Source organism: Pezoporus wallicus, unplaced genomic scaffold (assembly GCF_028554395.1).
Source record: "Pezoporus wallicus isolate ANWC-B61680 ecotype Strahan unplaced genomic scaffold, APGP_CSIRO_Pwel_v1 contig_2910, whole genome shotgun sequence".
In the NCBI taxonomy this organism is placed as follows: Eukaryota; Metazoa; Chordata; class Aves; order Psittaciformes; family Psittacidae; genus Pezoporus; species Pezoporus wallicus.
The window spans coordinates 458,653-481,381 of NW_026642858.1; the positions used below are offsets into that span (position 1 = coordinate 458,653).

At 39.6% G+C, this 22,729-nt stretch overlaps 1 protein-coding gene across 3 annotated transcripts in view; it reads left to right on the top strand.

The window, feature by feature from the left end:
• Window positions 1–22,729, top strand: part of PCSK5 (proprotein convertase subtilisin/kexin type 5) — a 268,581-nt gene that overhangs the window by 242,730 nt on the left and 3,122 nt on the right. For 2 of the 3 annotated variants that reach the window (XM_057432936.1, XM_057432938.1), the window contains 8 exons: window positions 11,404–11,487; window positions 12,004–12,199; window positions 14,385–14,602; window positions 15,582–15,818; window positions 16,390–16,620; window positions 18,506–18,683; window positions 19,858–20,075; window positions 22,057–22,172. In XM_057432936.1, the coding sequence (XP_057288919.1) occupies window positions 11,404–11,487; window positions 12,004–12,199; window positions 14,385–14,602; window positions 15,582–15,818; window positions 16,390–16,620; window positions 18,506–18,683; window positions 19,858–20,075; window positions 22,057–22,172 (1,478 nt within the window). Of the gene's footprint in view, window positions 1–11,403; window positions 11,488–12,003; window positions 12,200–14,384; window positions 14,603–15,581; window positions 15,819–16,389; window positions 16,621–18,505; window positions 18,684–19,857; window positions 20,076–22,056; window positions 22,173–22,729 lie in introns of those variants that run through there. The other variant, XM_057432939.1, reaches the window with a different exon arrangement.

Here is a 22,729-nt window from a genome sequence, read left to right on the forward strand (position 1 = left end):
GTGTTCCAGTTTGTACCCATTACCCCTTGTCCTATAATTGTTTGCCACTGAGTAGAGCCTGGCTCCGTCCTCGTGACACTCCCCCTTTATATATTTATAGACACTGATAAGGTCACCCCTCAGTCTCCTCTTCTCCAAACTATAGAGACCCAGCTCCCTCAGTCTTTCCTCATAAGGGAGATGTTCCACTCCCTTAATCATCTTTGTTGCCCTGCGCTGGACTCTCTCCAGCAGCTCCCTGTCCTTCTTGAACTGAGGGGCCCAGAACTGGACACAATACTCCAGATGGGGTCTCACCAGGGCAGAGTAGAGGGGAAGGAGGACCTCTCTCGACCTACTAACCACCGCCCTTCTAATACACCCCAGGATGCCATTGGCCTTCTTAGCCACAAGGGCACAGTGTTGGCTCATGGTCATCCTGTCGTCCACTAGGACCCCCAGGTCCCTCTCCCCTACACTGCTCTCTAACAGGTCATTCCCCAACCTATACTGGAACCTGGGGTTGTTCCTGCCCAGATGCAGGACTCTACACTTTCCCTTGTTATATTTCATCAAGTTACTCCCTGCCCAACTCTCCAGCCTATCCAGGTCTCGCTGGATGGCAGCACAGCCTTCTGGCGTGTCAGCCACTCCTCCCAGCTTAGTGTCATCAGCAAACTTGCTGATAGTACACTCAATTCCCTCATCTAAATCATTGATGAATATATTAAATAATACCGGTCCCAGTACTGACCCTTGAGGCACTCCACTAGTTACAGGCCTCCAACTAGACTCAGCCCCATAGACTACAACTCTCTGGCTTCTCTCCTTCAGCCAGTTCGCAGTCCACCTCACTACCTGATCATCCAGTCCACACTTCCTCAATTTAGCTGTGAGGATGCTGTGGGAGACTGTGTCAAATGCTTTGCTGAGGTCAAGGTAGACCACATCCACCGCTCTGCCATCATCCATCCACCGTGTTATTTCCTCATAAAAGGCTAAGAGATTGGTCAAACATGATTTCCCCCTGGTGAAGCCATGTTGACTGCCCCTCATAACCTTCTTATCCTTGATATGCCTTAAGATGGTATCAAGGATAAGGTGTTCCATCACTTTCCCAGGGATGGAGGTGAGGCTGACCGGTCTGTAGTTACCCGGGTCCTCCTCCTTGCCCTTTTTGAAGACTGGAGTGACATTTGCTTTCCTCCAGTCCTCAGGCACCTCTCCCGTTTCCCAAGACTTGGTAAAGATGATGGAGAGTGGTCTAGCAATGACTTCCGCCAGTTCCCTCAGCACCCGCGGGTGCATCCCATCTGGACCCATGGATTTATGGATGTCCAGATTGCTCAACTGGTCTCTAACCCATTCCTCATCGACTAAGGCAAACCGCTCCGTCGACCTGACTTCATCTAAGGTCTCAGGGGTACAGGGCTCTTCAGGACTGCCCGCAGCAGAGTAGACAGAGACAAAGAAGGCATTCAGTAACTCTGCCATCTCTTTATCTTCTGTCACCAGGGCACCCATCCCGTTCATCAGTGGGCCTACATTGCCTCTGGTGTTAGTTTTGTCTGCCATGTATTTAAAAAAGCTCTTTTTGCTGTCCTTGACCCTTCTTGCCAGGTTTAATTCTAAGGATGCCTTAGTCCTCCTAGCTGCCTTCCTACATCCTCTAGCAGCAGCCTTATATTCCTCCCAAGTGGCCAGCCCCTCCTTCCATGACCTGTAAACTCTCCTCTTCCACTTGAGCATACCCAGCAATTCCCTGTTTAGCCACGCAGGTCTCTTGGCCCTCTTCCTTGACTTCCTACGTGTCGGGATGCTCCGATCTTGAGCACGGAAAAAGCAGTCCTTGAATGTCAACCAACTATCTTGGGCCCCTTTACCTTCAAGCAGCCCTGCCCATGGGATTTCCCCTAGCAATTGCTTGAAAAGGCCAAAGTTTGCCCTGCTAAAGTCCAGGGTTGCAATTCTACTTGGTATTCTACTAGTCCTGCCACACAAGATCCTGAACTCCACCATCTCGTGGTCGCTGCAACCAAGGCAGCCCTCAACCCTTACTGCTTCGACCAGACAGGATTTCTGCTTCAGTTAGTGGCAGGTGCCCAAGGAACCCAGCTCGTGGCTCTTCATCTCTTGGATACGCTTCCTGGGATTCCTGCAGTGTGGCTCCAGATGTGCCATGTAACTGCTGAGAAACAGATGTTGAACTGTGCAACAGAAAAGGCTTCCGCCTTTTCTCACTAGGGTAGGCTTCCAAATAGTACTAACCTTCAAGTCAAAATGTTAATGAAGTTGTCATTTTGTCATTGTCTTTACTGACAGTCAATAACTAAATTTATCAACAGTTTGTGAAGTTTTATGCTCAGATACTGATGGATTATCTAGTTTTCATAACAGTCATTTTGATCTGCTAATGAAAATCTAAATGGCTGAATTTTTAGGCTAGAATATCACTCTTTCACTTCTTTCTTTTGATGGTGTATCGAAGGGGCAGTTATCAGCTAAGTCCAGATTTACAACTGATTTTTTTTTTTAATTCTCATTCCATGCTGAAGATTCTTAACAAAAAATACAGGATTCAGGCAGAATCATTAACATTTAACTCTAGTATTACATCACACCCAAAGGCCAGTTCCTAGTTAGAGACTGCAATGCATTTCACACCCTGATACTGTTTGGAATACATAATTCTAAACAGAAAAAAAACCAAACAACAAAACAAAACAAAAACCAGAAAACGAAAGAAAACAGTTTCACTATCTGTTACAATTATTTTCTTCATTGTCAAAAGCTTTATGAAAACCAATAAAATTCAGGAGAGGCAGCCACCGCCTTTTACCACTTTATTCAACAATGCAGTACAAGAATAGGCAAAATGAAAACCTACCTGTGCTCCTTGAAACTTATTGTCAGTGACAATTCTGGCTGGCATACCTGTACAGAAAGACTCCGTGGGCCTTGAGAAATTATCCCTTGGAGAGGGATGTTTTATAAGAGCAAGTAGTGATAGGACAAGGGGCAATGGCTTTAAACTGAAAGAGGGGAGATTTAGATTAGACATTAGGAAGCAATTCTTTGCTGTGAGGGTGGTGAGACACTGCACAGGTTGCCCAGAGAAGCTGTGGCTGCCCCACCCCTGGCAGTGTTCAAGGCCAAGCTGGAAGGGACTTTGAGCAACCTGGTCTGGTGGAAGGTGTCTCTGCCCATGGCAGGGTGGGTTGGAACTGGATGATCTTTATTGTCCATTCTAACCCAAAACATTCTATGGTTCTATGAGATTGCACCAACCTCATCCTCAGCACATGCCTTGCTCCAGACAATGCAAGAAGACAACGCAACTAGGAAGACAGCCAAAATTTCCAAATCCAGTAGTTTATGTCAGCTTTTACCACATTAGTCTTCTATTTACTGTTTTTCTTTAGAAATTTTACTAACAGAGACTTGACATATTAGACCTTGAACTATATTTACAAATAATGAAGCCATTTCTCTTCCAGCCACATGGATTCAGTGGGTTCCACTGTGGTTTTAATGACTGTCTTGATGTACCACATGGGATAAAGTGAGTTTTAGGAAAAAGACTGTTGTTTTATTCGGGTCTGAGGCTCACATAAATTAAAGGGCAGCACATCAGAGTCTCTCACTGTGAAAACAAAATAGAATCTGATTTTCTTTGCAGTTTGATAGTATAGTCCATCTAGGTGAAGATTAAAACCTCTGTGAATGCAGAATACACTTTTTTTCCGTATTTAAGCTTTCAGTTCTGTTTCTTATGCAAGGATAAATGATAGGTCAGTCTTTTGAATTTTTAGGAGCACATACTCCAACGTTCTATACACACTCCAGAACATTCTATCTAAAACCAACTTTCTAACATCATATTTACTTTGGGGGTATACTTTGCTGGGCAAACAGTTCAACTTATATCAGGAATTATTAATAAGTCATATTCAGGTCTGAAATAATGCAACAGACCACGTCTGTTATCCAGGCTTTTAGAAAGACAAGGCAAGCCAAGAAAGGAGAAAAAAAAAAAAAAAGAAAGAAAAAAAAAGAGGAGGTCGAGCTCTGTGTTTCTAGCATGAAACATCTGTATTTTATCTCATGTACCAGATGATGAAATTGGTTTGGAAGCCAGGAGACACACTAGTGTAAGCTTGATTCACCAAGTGAATACACACACCCTTTCTAATGGATTAGACATTTTGCAAGTTATGGTCAGGTCTTCATTTTGCATGTTCACTTAAATACCACACCCTAAAAACTTGCTCATTCCTCGGTTACACAGTTTAACCTACCATATTCTTCTGAAAAGTGCAGAAGTTAAAAAATGGGTATGGAATGGGGTCTGTTTCTGAAGCAAACTCAAAATGGAATATGTGCTTCTTCACATGCAGATAATATATGCTGCTGTAAATTTTGCAGCTAAATAGCAGCTGGTTCTGTTTAGTATTACATTCGCCCCAATAAAAGAACAATCTCCCATAAGCAGTCATTGATCAACCGCATCCATCCTGTGTATTTTCCTTTTCCTAAGTATAAAGAAAAACAATAAACATGTACTGAATGAGAGAAAAAAAAGTAATTCAGGCTTTAAACAAAAAAGATTGTTTAAAAGAAACTTAATGCAGCTATGCAGGTATACCTATAAAGGTCTCAGAATATGGAATGGAAAAAAAAGAAACGAGTGGGGTGGGCAGAAGAGAGCAGACAAATCAGCAGCAGGAGAGAACAGGTCATAATCTTCCAAATGTGAAAATGTTATGGCATTTAGAGCGCAGAATTAGAGCATCATGGAAAGAGTTAGGGGACCTTTATAAGTATCATTCATATATGAAATTTCAGGTTGCTAGCGGCAAGCAAAAATGATTCATTATCCCATATGTTTTTAAGCATGTTAATTTCAAATTCTCACGAGTTGTTTGTAAAGTAGTACAAGATAACTAGATTGGAAATTAATGTTTATTGGGGATTGTGATTTACTTCTCAGCATTCCTATAGTTTCCTTAAACTTACGGTTCACATAAGCCTTCAAAATGGGATAGGTCTAGTATTTTATTACATATGTATATTGGGTTTGTTACATTTTACTCTATGTAATCATAATTACATCATGGAGATACATATCCTGGTTTTGTAGCTTTTATCATGACTATCAGTATTGAAAGGCCAGTGCCACATGTAGAATAAAATGTAACAAACTAAGCAGCATCTCAACTGGATCACATTCAAATCACATCTCATTACATGGTGTAAAACCTAGACAGGTCACCTTCTGAAAGGAATACGCTTGCAGTTACAAACAGCCATGGCACTTAATTTCCTTCTGTATTTCTTACTGCAGCAATTTTGCCATGGTCCTACAACAAAATATACTGTAAAAATACTCTCCTTTGATTCCGAGAAAACTCCAGGAACAAACTTGCCAGCAGAGTTTGGTCGTTTACTTTTCCCAACAAGCTTAATTAACATTACAGACATAGCAATCATCCTGGCCTTCTACTTATCAGTTAGTTTAACTGCTCTCATCCTGGACATCTGCTAGTCCGGATACTCCCTAGTAGATGCTTACACCAGCTTAATGGGTTTATTAACACCCCAAACATAGCAATCATCCTGTCCTTTTACTTATCAGTTAGTTTATCTGTGCCCACCCTGGACATCTGCTAGTCCCAGATACTCCCCATCCCCTGGTCCTGCCCTTCTATTCTGCTTTTCTCACACCTTTTGTACTGAGGTCCTGAGGGCCTGAAACTATATCAACTACCTTCAAGCACCGCAGTTATTTTCCATTACAAAGCCATCAAACTTAACATTACCTAGAACTGATTACATTTTGTACTTTTGTGCCTCCTTGTCTCACCTTGTAGAAGTGAATGTCTAGAAGCTAAGGGTACACAGAGATCTACCTTGATAGGAGCTTAAAAATACAACTTTTTAAATCCCCCTTTTATTCATAGAAGAACATGAATAAGTAAGACTTAAAATGAAGAAAACAAACCATCTTTAAAGTGTCTGAACCCTTACTGATCGCACTACCTAGCATAACAATCCATTGTGCAGGGAGTGGTTAGAGAGAACAAGATGGGCAGCACAAAGAGGAGGAGTATATACTAGTAACAATTATTATAATGCAGTTGTGGGTTTAAATGAAATTAAGAAAGGACCATAAGGTACTTCAAATGCTATCATATTTAAAGGCATTTCTTTTTAGTTATGGCTATATCTCTGCTTATATGAGCTCAGGTTTTGTAAAGGGTTTTATGTTGGGGTTTTTTAATACATTTAACGTTTTTTTCAGAATAAGTTGTGAGCACGTAAAGAGGTCCACAGTTCTTTCAACATGGACCCATGTTTTTCACCCTGAATATTTTTGACGATTCACTTAATTTTTCTCTAAAATCAGACTGAAAAAAATCTAAGAGTTTAAAGTAAGATCACTTAAGCAAAAAAGAAAGTAAATAAGGGGATATTTTGTTAAATTGAATTAAATTTTACTCTTCCTTAATTCATGTTGGGATCAACAGTTAAAGACTTACTGCTCTAGGTTTCGAGAAACTCTCCCATTGCCTCATTCAAGTTGCACAAGCCCAAATAAGAAAATAGAAAAAAAGCACATTTTTCAGTCTTTCCTCGCCCTTCCAGTTTGATAATCCCTGGATAGATTGAATAGGCAAGAGGCCTATGGTAGCGTCAGAATTGCAGTAAACCTTAGCTCAAGAAACAGCGTGATTCAGTTTCTCAGTTTCTAGAAAGGAATAAGAGAGATTTAGTTGGGTGTATGACAAAGTTGTTACTCATTCTGACGTGATGCAAGAATAATTGTGACTCTGAGTCGTATTCTGGCTTGAACACAGTTTAAATAGAAGGCATTTTTATACAAAAAAAAATGGAAAAAGGAAATAAAGAATATAATCATAAGGATAAAAGCAGCTTAATGGTCTGAAAAGGTCATATGCTTTGGCCTTTAGCAAAAGAAGAGCAGAACAGCATAATAATAGAATACAGTGGGTTTTTTTGGAGTCAGTGTCCCACTTTTCAAATATGAGTGGCTTACAACTCCAGATCATAGACTTATGACTTCTACATTTAGGAGTTTCAATTGCAACCATAAAAGTTACAGACTGAAATTTTAAAGGAAAGCTTGTTGGATCCTCAAGTACAGAATGGCATCCTTTTGGTAAAAGCAAAATACAACCCAACAATTTAAACCAGAGAGTTCCAAGCTTTCAGTTTATAATTAGCCCAAAGACAAAGGTAATACAATTTGCATGAGCATTTTTCAGCTTTGTAAGGCTACCTTTTGAAAGATCTCCTTGCATTACTGCAAGTAGTATACACTGGTTTCTGTAAAAAAAAAACCTCTTGCATCACATTTGCCCATTTGGGAACTTTTTGCTATGAAAGAAAATTACATTTTGAAACTTCACATTATTCTAAACATGTGTTGGAGTGGGGTTTTTAGTAACCTAGAGCCTATTTCCAGTCAGTAACAGCTTTATCACAGAAAAAAATCTTGGTTTAAATGTCCAGAATTTAAAAATAATAACAATAATTGTGAGATTTGTCAGTAATAAAGTTTTGGCATTTAAGCACTTGCATTTGATTAGAAAGCTAAAAGTCGTCTCCAACTGTCAAAAGCCCAACTGCTTGTATACATTCCCCTCTGGTGGTGACCAGCAAATATTACAGAAAATAACAAATGCCAAAGGGGCAAGGATTAAATGGAAATAAAAAAGTACTTCACCGAAAAAAGGATCTTTATTTTTAATTATAGGGCTTGAAATGTTTTTTTAATCAATGAGCTCGTTTAAAAATTATTCAGCAGAAGTTAAGAGCTCTGCTTAACCTTAAATTCCTTCTACTTATTTTTTATATTATACCAACTCTCTTGCCAGGATCAAGGTCCTTTTCCCCTGACAAGACATACTTCAGTAATATTTCTGGCTTGTTTCTTCACACACATAACTGGTATTAAACTACAGCGCTTAAAACTACTCTGTAGGGATTTTAAAAAAAAAAAAAATGTAAGCCAGGGTAAGATACCTGGATGCAAAGCTGCTGAAAAAGGAAGTGAAAATTTGTATTATTTACTGCATATTTAGAAAAAAAAAACAGTGATATTTTCAGTGGGAAAATCAGAACTCTGCCTTGACAAACTGTGAAGGTTTATCAAAGCACCTGATGGAGTAACAGAGGATGTGCAATTGCAGGCAGACATCAGGAACAGATGGTCTTTCTTTCAGTCAAGGTGCTACAAGCAAAGTGAAAAAAAAAAAAAAATCAACAACCAAAAACCACACGACTGTGCAACATACCATTACTTATTCAATGTTCTTTTTCACAGATTGCCAAATTATTAGTATCTAAAAGCAAAAGGCCAGAGTGGATCTTCTCTCAAGAGCAGAAAAAGAGAAAAGATCTGCACATTTAAGGATAGGAGAAAAAAAAACTATTAACACCAAGCATCCAGCTTTTCCAGGGTATTCCTTATATTCTTACAGATGACATCAACCAGAAGACTGTGTTAAGGATTTTCAACAGTGAAGTGTCTGGAAATAAAACATGAAGCAGAGGATTAGGCTCTCAAAAAAAATCTTGTGACCATTGCTCATTCTAGTGACTGTTACAAGAGTAAGCAATGGTCACCAGCAAGTTACTTTGAGGATTATTTGGATAAGCAAACTGAAAATGCTTGTGTGCTATTCGGTTAAGTAGAGCTAGAGGCCTGAGACTCATACTGCCCTCTACACTCAGAGGCACTTAAACAGACTAGAATCCTCTTGGAACAGCATGTCGTAACCTGACATAAAGAATACAGGTCTTCTGCAGGGAAAAAAAGAGATAGATCCTTTCTGTTAGCAAGAGACAGAAAGGATCTAAATTCACAGGACCTGCTGTTGCAGAAAGCCTTACAAGATACCCACACCCACACAGAAGGGCTAAGAAAAGCAGAAGTAAATGGTCATTCTCCTAAAGAAGGGTGAAACTTACATACAAATAAAAAGAGTATCCTAAAACTACTTGTAACTGTAGCTTTTCATTCCCTAAACTACCCAACTGTTTATCTCCATGCAAATACATAATTTATACACAGATAGTGCAAAGTACAGAGCCTAATCAGGATTTGTCAAAAAATCTGCTTTCACCCTAAGCATTCAGTGAATCTGACAACTGCCTTCCCAGCACCAGGAGCCTCATTGAAAAGTGCTCCAGCACTGAGGCCCCAGTTATACTGATGATACCAGAAGGTAGGACATTTCATTGCTGCTTTAGGGAGCACTGAATTCACTTTACACACTGAGATCTTCTTGTTTCTCTCCAGTCTTTCATAAACAGCTAACCATGTGCTATTCTGCCACCACTGCAACTTCAGATTACTTATTAGTAAATACCACCCCCTCTATGTCTGCAGGTCCCAATGTTTATATAACATTTCCACCTTTTCTTCTTCCCACAAGCCGGCGACTCTGTACCTTCAGCCTTTCCAAAGAGCTTTTCCAGAAGTTTTCATTTTTGCATGATACCTGATAGTATACATCTTAGGTTCAGGTATGCTCACTATGAAGTCACAAAGGCGACACATCCTTCCTGTGTACTCAAACCCAGGATTTTTATGCCAGCTGTTTAGCAGAGTTTGAGGCTGCACAACTCAAAATTCAGTTTCAGGCATTTTCTACCTCCAGAAGGCCTCTGTACCTTTGGAGTTGAAAATTGTCTTCAGGTGGTACTTACTGAAATACCGTCATCCCACCTGCCTTGGTCCTTGCCTCACCATGGTCACCAACACTTCTGGCTACTAAAGCCAGATACTATGGCCCCTGTTCAGGGAGGACAGAGGTGCTGTAGCCAGAATGGTGGTGACAATGAAAACTCTCCTAATCTCCTACTATATCTGCTTTTTATTGCATCAGTTACTAACGAGAGCTGCAACACTACAGGCTTCCACTACCCTGTGCAAGTAGCATTCACAAGTCGTCCTGGCAAAGAATGACAACTTACATCTTTGCTGAGTGCCCTACTATTAAACATCCAAGTTTTGATCCGCTGTGTTGAACCCTCCTGCATTGTTCTTGTTCTAGCCAGGAACAGCATACTGAAAGATTTTTTTAGCACATAAAGTTTTTAAGATGTTCTCAGCTGCTGGTAGAACCAGACATGAATGTGTCATATTGTTATGAACCATCTCCCAGCCACATTCTTTCAGAGATAGCTATGGCTCAACTCATTTAACAGTACAGCTATAATTAATATTTATTATTATTCCTCCTTCTGCACCTGTGCCATGTTATACACATGCCCACTTTTCTATTAAGTGCTTCTTTGCTTAATAAAATACCCACCATTTCCCTTTGTGGGAGAGGGCTCTATATAAGTCTCCTGTTCTCCTGCCTCCTCTTTTTACTCAAAGCATTTGATTTCATGACTTTCATTCAAAATGTCAACATTCTAAAGTATCTTGCCACAACAGGTAGAACTATAAAGTGCAGCGATATGCTTATGCATGTGGCTAATGGATACTGTCAGCTGGTCCATCTGCTTACAGAAATCATACATATTTAATTGGCAGGAAGAGCTGGATGTGCTAATGGAAGCGCAGAGCTCAATCTACAAACAACTTCTGATTTACTATTTATTTTTTATTTTCTGTTCAGTGGCCCACATTTCCATTTCCGTCAGACATGCATCTACCTACTATTGTAACTACTTGGATCAAAATATAGAGCTGTACGCTGAGACCTATCATATTGTACAACATACTTTCTCCATACTACATATAATCCTTGTGTCTCCTTGTCATTTTAGAGCTGAGTAATATATTTAATGAAGTCTATGCAAAGCATAACCAAAGTCTTAGTTTTCCACAGGTATAAGACTCCATTTGACACACATCAGACTCTTCTTTTTGGAGGGAAATATCAGGAAATGGCTTTGGGGACAAGTGCTTAACAGATCTGCTTTCCAAACACTCATTCCTTTCCTTCCTACTCAACATTTTCTCCCTTAGTTACAGGATAATGGTGTTCTCCAACCAGCTTATAGAAATTCCCCATGAAAATACCTCAGCAGACCAAGTTGTCCAAATTTACATACTTTTTAGTTTGTAATCTATTAGGATTACAGATCTGGATTTGGTTTGTGAGCACTACATTATTAAGATGTATTATTGATCTCATTTGAGATGAACAGTCCAGAAGAGTGCCTTAGTGGATCTCAGGATAAAGTTTATGTTTTCCTTCATTACAACTCTTGAATACAATCATCAACTTCTTCAACTTAGTGTATTCAAAAAATTCACAGAGGTACATTTTCAAAACAACTTAGAAAAAGCCATGGGAAATGGGCCTCCAAAAGAGAAGGGAAATGAATAAAACCATCCCATAAGACAGTAAAAAAATTACATATTACTCCTTTTCATTGCAGATGCAAAAAAAATATTGCAGTCCTGTGGCCCTTCATGCAGGACTTGTGAGAAATCTGCTGACATCTGTACTTCATGTCCAGAAGGTAAGAGACTTCAACTTCTTTGGGTAAGTTTTGCAAAAGGCTAAAATATTCCGTATCTTACACACTTCCACGTAATATCTTCATCAATGGTCACTAGAAAGTTCTTTGACAATTTAAAGCACAGGCAGGTAGTCAGACAATTACCAGCTGAAGTCAGGCATTAGCTAGGCAACAGGCACATGCCTTTAGCAATATAGGTAAAAAAATTATTCGGTGGATGCTGCTCCTTTTCTTTATTTTCAATCAAAAGTTGTAGACATCATGCAGGAATTACTGAATAGTGATTTATTCAGGAAGATGTACTAGAGAATCCTGATGATTCCTTCTAACCTTAAATTTCAGTGAAGACTGAGCAAACTATTTTGGGAAACGGCTTAAAGAATGTTTTAGTCACCTTTTTAGGCATCAAAAAGTTACATTTCAAGGAAGTTGAAGGCTTTCTTTATAGCTATCCAAGGCAGGAATCTTTTAAATTTAAATTGGTGTCTTTTCCCACCTGGATTGCTCTTTTGCCAGGAAAATTTCTTACCCATGACACCTGTGTTTCTCTGTGCCCTCAAAAAACTTTTGGCAATGTTCTAAGTGGAAAGTGCGAAATGTGCATGGATGGCTGTGAAATGTGCTCCGACCACTGGCACTGTCAGAAGTGTCAGGCTGAAGAGGACCAACCACTTTTCCTCCATGAAGGCAGATGTTTGCAGGAATGCCCTGAGTAAGTAACTCCCCTTTGAAGACTGCTCCTTATTTTCTCACTGTGCTCTTTCTTTTTAAAGCTCAGATCCATAATAAACCTTTCAAGGGAGACCTTACTATAACCCCAGCTACCAGAAACTATCTCAAAGTAAAAGTCATTTTCATCTGACCCAAATAAACAGCATTTTCTCTTGCTTAGAGAAAAAAGTGGAAAAAACAGAAGCAAAAGCAGACATGAAATCCTATGGCTTCCCATTGACTTCAGTAGGACCATGCTACCTAAGGGTGGTTCCTTATGCTGACTGAAAAAGTCATTCTACTAACTTATTTGTTCCTCAAAGCAGTACAGAGCAGGGATGTGGAACCAGAACAAATGTATCAGACTCCTGATATGGAAATATAGTGCTTAGTGATGTGTTTCTCTCTTTGTTTATATTCTTTATTTTTTCCTATAATAAGTGTAACTCAGAAAAGAAAGGCTCCCATTTGACTATGGTGGATATTAGATCAGGTTCTCCTGTTTCTGTGTTTTTTTTTCACCAGCATTTGTCATGCCTATATAGACATATAAAATTTGTACTATGCAGCATTAATATCTTGGTTAACCTTTTTCTGTAGAGAAATGTGCATCTCCTGCTTTTCTTATGATCCAGGACAAATTCTCTGGCAGTACTTTTCGTCAAACTTTGTCAAATAAGACAGGAAGGACCAGTGGAACAGACTTTCATCATCAAATGTCAGAGTAAATGCAAAGTAATTGCACTAAAGTCAAGTCTAGAAAGAACTTTCAGTATCAGAATTTGTGGCATACGAACAAAGATAATGCTTTGATATTAATATATTTGCTCTCAGTACTCATTCACCAGTCATCCCACAAAATGTACACATTACAAAATTAAGCCTTTTCTCAGTTATCCCCCACAAGGTCAGTATTACAAAATAAAACCTCTTCATCTATCACTATTCTTTTCAGTTGTCATTATCCCCCTTTTCACAAATTCCAGACTATAAATAATGGCTTCCCAGACATCATTCATCAAAGTCCACCAGAGTTAAACTCTGGTTTTCAGGCACTGAGGCAAAGCTCATGAGGCATAGCTACTCTCCAGTGGAGCATAGTATTACATAAGATTTTCTTTTCTGGGTTATTTTTTAGGTTGGGACATGTTGTATGGGATAGAAAAGGTTGACTTGCTGCACTGGTGATTTCTGACAGGATTTTGAAAGACTGAGCTAGGCAGGTACTCAAGACTGGAACAAGAGAAGAAGATAGGCCTGTGAGAAACAGATGCAGAATCATGACAAAGGTTATCATGAAAAAAAAAAAATATTATAATAAGTGGCAGGCACAGCTCTTCCTGTCTTTTCACTAATATTGATCTTAATGCATCTCCTCAGCCTTTCTTTAGAAAGGTCATACCCAAGAAGGAAAGGAGAAGCACCCATCTACAGGGAAGAATGAATATGTTTCTGGAACATGTGAAGTACATGTTGTGGGACTACTTTCAGTGTCAACTTCTTTCTTAGTTTCCATCAATGGCTGCATGCATATAAATAAGTAATCATCTCAAAATGTGTATTTGTTTGTCCTTTAATCTTCTCAAATTTGGTTTTGAGAATGTAGGGAGACTGGATTGCAACCAGCCCCTCCTTTATCCCTCTCGTCCTGAAATATAAGCACAAATTTTTGGTATATTTACAACTAATAGTTCCAACTGTGGCTGTCTATGGTTGCTTTCAAACCACAGATACCACAGCACAGTAAAATGTGCTCCCTCTTCACTGTCTCTAGCTTCTGTCATTAAACACAGGTACCACTTGCACAACCTGATTTTGTTGGGTGGGTTTTTTTTAAATCTCAGCTCACCTTATTCTTCCCAACCTTCACACTTCCAGGGTTTTCTCTTTCTCCCCTCTAGGGCCACTGAGGTTATACTTCCCTCTCTTTCCCTGAGACCACTTTTTAGAGGCAGCTGTACAAGACTAGAGATGTCATCTTTCTTTTCCCAGACATTATAGATATTTCTATCTTATGTAAGGGGAGAATCAAGAAATGAGCAAGAAAGAAAGTTCAACTAGAGAGTGGGTACAAGGACAAAGGAAGGCCAGGCACCCTTCATAGTACTAACTGTGCACATTTTCTGCACTGGACTGTTTGATAACTACAGATTGACCAGCACTTTGTCTTTGTTTTCATTCAATAGGGGATATTTTAATGATTCTGAGACTTGCAAGGAATGCAGTGGATCCTGTAAGACATGCATGGGAACTGCAACTAAATGCCTGTCCTGTAAAAGTCCCTTGCTTCTGGAGCAGTGGAAATGTAAACCTACCTGTTCAGAAAAGCATTTTGCCTCTGAAGGAACCTGCAAACACTGCCCTGAAATGTGTCTGGAGTGCATTTACAATGAAATATGCAAAGGTATTATGAAGAACTGTTCCCATTTTGGCTAAAATCCATCTGGATCTGTGTAGAGACAGACTGACAAGCACAGATCTGAAAAAGACCTGTAATGAGCAAAAATAAGACACAGGTTAAGCAATCAGTGTTTAATGAAGAGACTCAACTGTTTATGATGAGTCTAAACTGTTAATCTGTAAAGATTTCATACTGCTTTGCCTGTGCCTGTTGCCCTACAGAGATTCCCATCGATTTGATTCTATTTCCCATCTGGTGTACCCATGCCTAAACATTTGCATACACATTTACACCAATGTGAAATACAGAATGTTTCTTTCCTAGTTTGGTTGAACTTTACCTCCATTTACCGTTTTTGCAAATGACAACTCATGGTAGAAAATTAAATCTCGGTAATGAAACATATCAGGAAAGACCTGAATATCCTGGTGAGTCTAAATTTCTAGGATAGTTAATATTGAGCAAGCTATTCCGGAAACATAAACATGGATGAAACAGGGTGTGTGGGGGGGAGAAGTTATAAGCAAAACTACCAAACCAAGTACTCATATAAAATTAGCAGCTGAATCCCAGCTCTATGCAAAGACAAACATTCAGGTCCATATGTTCCAGCCACATGTATATTTTATTAATATATCAAACAGAACTTCAGTTGTAGACATCCCTGATTTTGCAGGAAGCCCATAATACCTCAGTACCTATATTCAGTGGCAGCACAGGTTGGTTAATATCAGCAGTGCTGAACAGGTGACTTCCCTTCTCAGTCTCTTGATATAACACAGAAGATGCTGTGTGACAGTAGGGCCATTAATGGGCAGTTTGGAGAGGGAGGAGTCAAAAAAAAGAAAGCACTGTCATCTTACCCCCTGTTATGACAGGCACTGCAAGATTTATGGTTTCCTAGGACTTCTTCACTCCCTTGCTTGCAGAGGTCAGATTTTGCTCACCCATTTGCTTACCTATTGTTTGCTGTCCCCTATAGAGTGCATGGATGACTTTTTCCTGCATGAGGGGAAGTGTGTGCAGGACTGCCCTTCTCATTTCTATGCTGAAGATAAGCACTGCTTTCCCTGCCATGCAGACTGCAAGGACTGTGATGGGCCGGACTCAGATGACTGCACTGAGTGTGCCATCAGCTACTTTGTCCTCTACAGCGGGACGTGTTTTGAAGAGTGTCCTGAAGGGACATACTATGATGAAGCCACTAAAGACTGTCAAGGTTGGCAGCTATTGTTTTCCCCTGAACAGTACTGACATACAAATGGGTGTGGTTAAAGACCATCTCAAAAGGGCCGGCACATACCACCTAATTTCACTATCAATGTCCTGGAAGCAGAGGAGATGGCTAATGCAGAAAAATAACAAGGCATATCTTTGATTAGCAAAAAATGGAGAAAGCTGAGAGGGAGGTAGCAGAGCTCATTGTTTGCAATATTATGGGTAACCGCTCTGGTGGGTTACTATGGGTAATTATGGTGGGTTATTATGGGTAATTCTGGTGGGTTATTATGGGTAACCACTGACTTTTTGCTACATATTGCTGAGGACAGAATGTTGAAAACCACTGCTCAGCAAAAGCAGTGCCAGTGCAAAAGACAACCCAAGGAACTGCCTGCATAAGATTGAAAACAGTAAAATGGGCTTTTTTGCAGACTATGCAGAAGCAGAGCTATCACTCTGTTCCCCTCAGCCTCATCCTGAGACGATGGCTGCTCCTTGCAGTATTAAGCTGAAATAATAATCTGAAATGCAATAAGAAATGATGACATTCCTACTGTTTGTCATTTCAGCGTGCAACTGGACATGCCAGACCTGCTCTTCTTCTACTGCCTGCCTTACCTGCAGAAATGGCCTAATGCTGAATCATGATGGGCGCTGTGTGCCATTTGGATACTGCTCTAGCACTGAGTACTATGTTGAGAAAACTCAGACCTGCAAGCCCTGTCATAAGAAATGCTTCCGCTGCTCTGGACCCACTAAACACCAGTGTCTTAGCTGTGCCAATAACCACTATCTTCTTAGTAAGTGTCTTGTTTCTGCCTCTAGATTTTATTCTACACTGAATGCATGAAATAGGCAAACTTCTGTCACATTTATGAAACATGTAGGGCTGCTTTCGCTGACCTGACAGGTAGAGATGATTACTTGTGCAACGTTACCTTGAAGCAACAAATGCCAAGGCTGAACAAAACTTGTAAGTTTCATGTACTACTGTTCCTGTTATTTCCTACAAGGAACTTAAAAGATGAGTGGGATATCGTTAGATTTTTGTCTGGTTTTGGTTTCTTTGGTTGTTTTGTTGTTTTTTTTAATGTACACACAAAGAGCTCATATCTTCATGTTGGCTTGTTTAATCCCTTCAGAGATATGATGAGCAAAGCAATAGTTAAGCAGAGCTGTTAAAAAATGGTTCATGAATCACTAGGTCACTGTCTAGCGGATGAGTGAGGTGCAAAACTTCTGAATTTGGAGCAAAAGACTGTATTGTCTCAGAAACAAATTAGTAAAAAGTAAAAAATCTCAGAACTTAAGCTTTATTTCTTCACATATACTTTACAAAAAATCCTTGGGAGAAAAAAACAATTAAAATGCTATTTCCTGCAGGGGAAAAAAAAAAAAGCTGAAAAGTTTGAATTAAAACTGAACCTAAGTTTTTGAGTCTGATTCTGATGAAGAATTTTAGAATACATACTTAAAATTCTTTTTAGAATTCTTTTTAGAATTCTTTTTAGAATTTTAGAATACATACTTTAAATGCTTTTACATACTTAAAATTCTAAGGTCTTGCATTAGACCTGTGTTTCTTACCAACACACTCAGATTCTTTGCACCATTACAATTGGTAAAATTGATGGAAGTATGTAAATAAACATCCTGGACTGGAAAAAGGATTGCAAAAAAAAACCAAAACAAACCAGAAATAAGGAGAAGTGTCTTCCTTTGCCCAGTTGCAACCCAAGCAGCAAAACTATAAAGACAAGCTAGATAAGGATACAAGCTACTAATGGATAACCATTGCTCTCTTAACTTGATGCACTTGCAGTTAGTTGCATCAGTCCTACCTTCTCATTCAAGATTCGTAGAATCATGGTATCAAATAATAGTTTGGATTGGATGCGACCTTAAAGATTATCTCGTGCCACCTGCCCTGCCACAAACATGGACACCTTCCACTCAACCAGATTGCTCAAAGCCCTATCCAATCTGCCTTTGAACAATTCCAGCGATGGGGCAGCCATGGCTTCTCTGGGCAACCTGTTCTAGTGTCTCACCACCTTCACAGCAAAGAATTTTTTCCTAACATCTAATCTAAATCTACCCTCTCCCAGTTTAAAGGTATTACCCCTTGTCCTATCTCTACATGCCCTTCCTCTTTTAATGACCCTCTGAAATCTCAGTGAAAATATGGGATGTACCTGGTACATTTGGCAGTATTACAGGCACTTATTACATACAGTCTGCTTTAGCAGCAGCTGAAGATAGGGGTAAAGACAAATGAACAGGTGCCATTAAATCTCAAATTTACCATCATATTTGTGATATGCACAGAATACAATGAGGCTGATGTTTAGAGTGAAAATTAAGGAAAATAGCAATGCAGGTAGAAAGTTTCCTAGTTACTATTTCTTCTTCCATATATTCTGAAAGAAATCACAGCTGCCATTCATTATTATGTATTACGCATTTCCCAAAGATAAAATATTACCTGAAATGCACATAAAATGCAGAAATGAGGACTGATGAACTGGTAAGACTTAGAAGAAACAAAAAATAATTACTATACACCAGCATTCTCTTCTTCTGGTACACGCTGTAGCAGCACCTCCTGTCAGAATGATTGTTTGAGATGTCTTACAGCAACAAGTACTGAATATGACGTGTTGTTCTGCATTGTTGTCTGTGCAGATACAACCTGTGTTGAAACATGCCCAGATGGGTATTATGTTGAGAGTGACAAGGGACAGTGTTCTCCATGCCACAGCACCTGTGTCACTTGCACTGGAAAACACAGCTCACAGTGCCTTTCCTGCAAACCGGGCTGGTACAGACAAGGAAAAGGATGTGTAAACCAGTGTCCAGCAGGGTAAGGTCCAAGAACTTTAGCTAAGAGATACACCACAGAAAGAGCTGGCAGAAATAAGATCACTCTGCGCTGTTTTATTTGAGAGTGAGACAGAAGTGAATTCTATATTCAGGTGAGAAATTCTTATGTCGTAGCAGTACACAGGTGGTGGAAAACCTTCCCTCACTATAGGAAACTGTAAAGTTGGGACCCAAACTGGGACTAGTTTTATGTGGTGTGGCCTTTCTTACACTCCAAGGATGCTCTTCAGTTATGTTTGTATGGGACAGTGTAAAACAGAATAAACATAGGAAGCCATCTGTTAGCTTTAGTATAGGAAGCAGCGTAACTTCCTTCAAGCACCCCTGCAGCCTTCACTTAGCCTGAAGTTCAGATGAGGTTACTTCTGGTTTGCAATGAGTAAATGTTTACAATGGTATAAAATAAACCAACCATTAAAACACCTTTCAACTGAGGACTCGTAATTCTAGTCAGAAACTTCATTAATATGAGTCCATATAATTTCAAAACCTGAATTCACTGCGCTCTTGTGAATATGTCTCCAAAATTCAAATTTGGGAACTGATTTCTGGTTCAGGTCCATTTCATTTTGCAATATAGTAAAGATCACACTGCCTGTTATATTGAGTTATCATCCCATTAAATTTGGAAGTCTGTTATGACCGCATCTCAAAAAAAAACACTGTACAGCAATTCCTTTTTTCCATCAACTCAACTGAACTGAACACTGCTCTTCTGATAATATCCTTTGGGTAAGCCTGCTTGCGCACTGAAAGGAACTATGAAATTTCTGAATTTTCATCTAACAGCAGGTCAAGGAGCAGTGAGGAATTCCCTGCTTACCCAACATCTCCAGAGTATCTCTCAGGGCCAAAACAGAGTTGAGGTTTTATGAGCCCTACCTATTGAGTCTGAATTAACCCTGGATTTTAGAAGACCTTACTTTATACACCCTTATCTACAAATCTTGCTTTATAGCTGAATTCCAATGGCCAAAGGGAATTAAATAAAATTAATTCTATTTTGACTGAGATTGCAAATGTTTACTGCAATCACATTAATATCACTTTTCTACATTGATGTAGTCATAGTAAAAGCTAAGAATGAAGGATGTTTTGGTTTTGCTGTCACTGCTGGGCTTTGTGCAAAGCCATGACTATCTGATCTGTTTCAGGTATTTTGCACAAAACTCCACTGGATCGTGTCAGAGATGCCACAAAGGTTGTAAGGAGTGCATGGGGCCTCAACCCACAGACTGCCTTTTCTGTGACACATATTTCTACCTGTTGCGCTCCAAGAATGAATGCATTAGCTCTTGTCCTGAGTACTACTATGAAAACAAGGACAACAATGTCTGTGAAAGATGTCACCCTTCCTGCCAAACTTGTGAAGGTAAAAGCTTTGACCAAAATAAGGGTTATCAAAACACCTGCCAAGCATTATCAAAACACCTAACATCTTTGGTTTTTTACACTCTGCTCCAAGATTTGGAAACACCTCACTAAGACACATGCCATATACAGCGCTAAAAACCTGTCTGTGACCAAAGTAGCTACAGTGAGTGATGCAGACCTCTCCTGTGGCTGCGGGCTCACCCTGGCCCTGGGTTATTTGCTGCACCGGCTGCTCCACGCTGCCACCTTACTTTCAGAGTATTGATTGATCAAGATCAAAGCAGGTATATGAATTCCTGCCAAGCTCCCCACAGGGCCTTCTCCAGCCATGGAGCGCAAGTGTAAAGGCAGCCACTCATGGGGAGGACTGGGAACAAGTCCCGGTGCCAAGTCGGTGAAGGGAAACAGATAACAGTAATGAATTTTCCATCAGGCAGTCCTCTCACAAAGATCCTCATCAACTTCAAAAAAAGTGGCTCTGTTGGATACAGAGCTGGACCTTGTTCCTCACACAAACACTGCATAATGATTGAATTATATCTCACTCTTCGAGCTGTCCTACTATGTGTTACTCTGTGAAAGTCAAGGAATGTAAATCCAACCACACATCTTTACAGCCTGCAAAGGGAAGAGTGATGTCTGCTGGTTTTAATGTGGCTAAGTATTTTTCAAAGTTAACTTTGAGAGACCATCTGTTTTGTTTTGTGGCACACTTACGCATTCATTTATTTCTTTTTCCTAATTCATCCAATTCTGAAGAAGCTTCATTAATCCTCTTGGATCCATTTGACATCCTTTTCTATCTGAACAGCATTAGATGAAAACTAACAGTACCACTCTGCAGCTTAGACCACACCTTACTGTAACATACAAAATTTGTTTTGGATAGTGGATATTTTGGGTAGCATACATAGCTAATTGCAACATAACAATATTTAAAATTGTGGAAATAACTCTTAAATGAAACCATATTCAAGAACTACTAAAATTTAATTGTATAATAGCATTATAGCAAGTAACAGAAACATTTTAGCTTGGATTTGGGATAAAAGGATAGCCATTTTAGTTTACAGACAACTTCCACTGGTATTTACTTCATTTGGGATAAATATTACAGGACAGACTTTGTGTTGTGATTACAGAGACACTAAAATGAAGCACAAACCAGTCCTCCTAAAATTCATCTGTACTGTTGATGGGTGAGCAGACATGTTGTGGTGTCTGGTTTCTCAAGAACAGGAAGGCAAACCCCGTAATGCTTAGAAAAATCACATAGTAAATTCACTGGGTTATAGAAGGCAGCTAATTTCAGATGTTTAAGTGCTGCTAACTTGAGCTACTTACATTTCCATTTTCTTCCTTGCAGATGGTGGCAGAAAATGCCCAGTTGCAGGGAAATGGACAGGTGCATCTTAACACATAGGACAAAGCCTTCACTTCAATGTTTCACAGAAATACTGCATGCAGCATCTGTCTTCAAAAAGAGTCTCCAAAACACAAAAGTGCATATGATGGTCTGGTTGCACCTAGTGAAGGATTTTGCTCCCTTGCAACTAAAAAACTTATTTTGCTGTCGAAACACAAACATATCTTAATCATTATGGTTTGGAAAGAGTTAACTATCAGGCCTAATAAATGTTGATTTTGTGAAGGAGAGCATGTGGCCAAGGTTCTCCACAATTTTACTTCAGTGCATTGACCTAATTGATTCCCCTGAAAGTGTCAGAGCTTCCATGTACAACTGATTCCCAAATCAGCTCCTCATGAATACCAAAACACGTAAGAAATACATTTGCACATAAAACTTCAAGACTAGGCCAAACGTTTTTTTAATACCAACCTTGTCATGCTGAACTCCTCACTGCTGATTCCTGTTGTTGGCAAATACCCTTTTCTTTGCTGGAAATGGTCAGAATAATTTTAAAAGGAAGTTAGATGACAATTTTTCCTGTTGTAAAGTTGTTTATTTACCTTTCTAGGGAAGGGAGCATTTAGCTGCACATCTTGCGTATGGAGCCACAGTTTATCAGGTGGACTGTGTAACTCAGACTGTTTTGTAGGTGAATACAAAGTCCAGGAGGCACCAGAACAAGAGGTACCTGTTTGTAGACATTTTCTCCTGTCACTCGTATGCTGAACTTTAACTTCTGAGCACAACACAAACAACACAGAATGCTCTTATCTGAGTTTTCAAGGCTGGTTATCTTTAAATGCATTTATTTCATTGTTTTCTTGGGAGAGGAAGCACTGTTTTTCTTTCTGGGGTTGTCTACTATACAGTAATCCTCTACAATTAAATATAAAGGCACAACATTGTCAGTGATAACATCAAAGCCATGGGAACAAAATCAGCTATATTAGTAATACAGCATTTTTTTTTTTTTCTTCCAGTATAACTGAGATTTCCCTGTGGATTTCTCCTGCTTTGTCTGTAAGACATCACATTGCATTCCAGATTGACAGCTCTGCTGGCAGAAACCTCTAGTTGAGGGAGAAACTAAAGTTAACAGAGCTCTATATGTAGTAGAATAGAACCACAATTAGGTTTGGGTCTGTGCCACAAGTCTGGGCACTCTAGCTTCCAGATTTCTACACCAACTACCTTCTAAACATGTTTATTCAAGAATAAAGCAGCAAGGCAAGCCAGCTGGC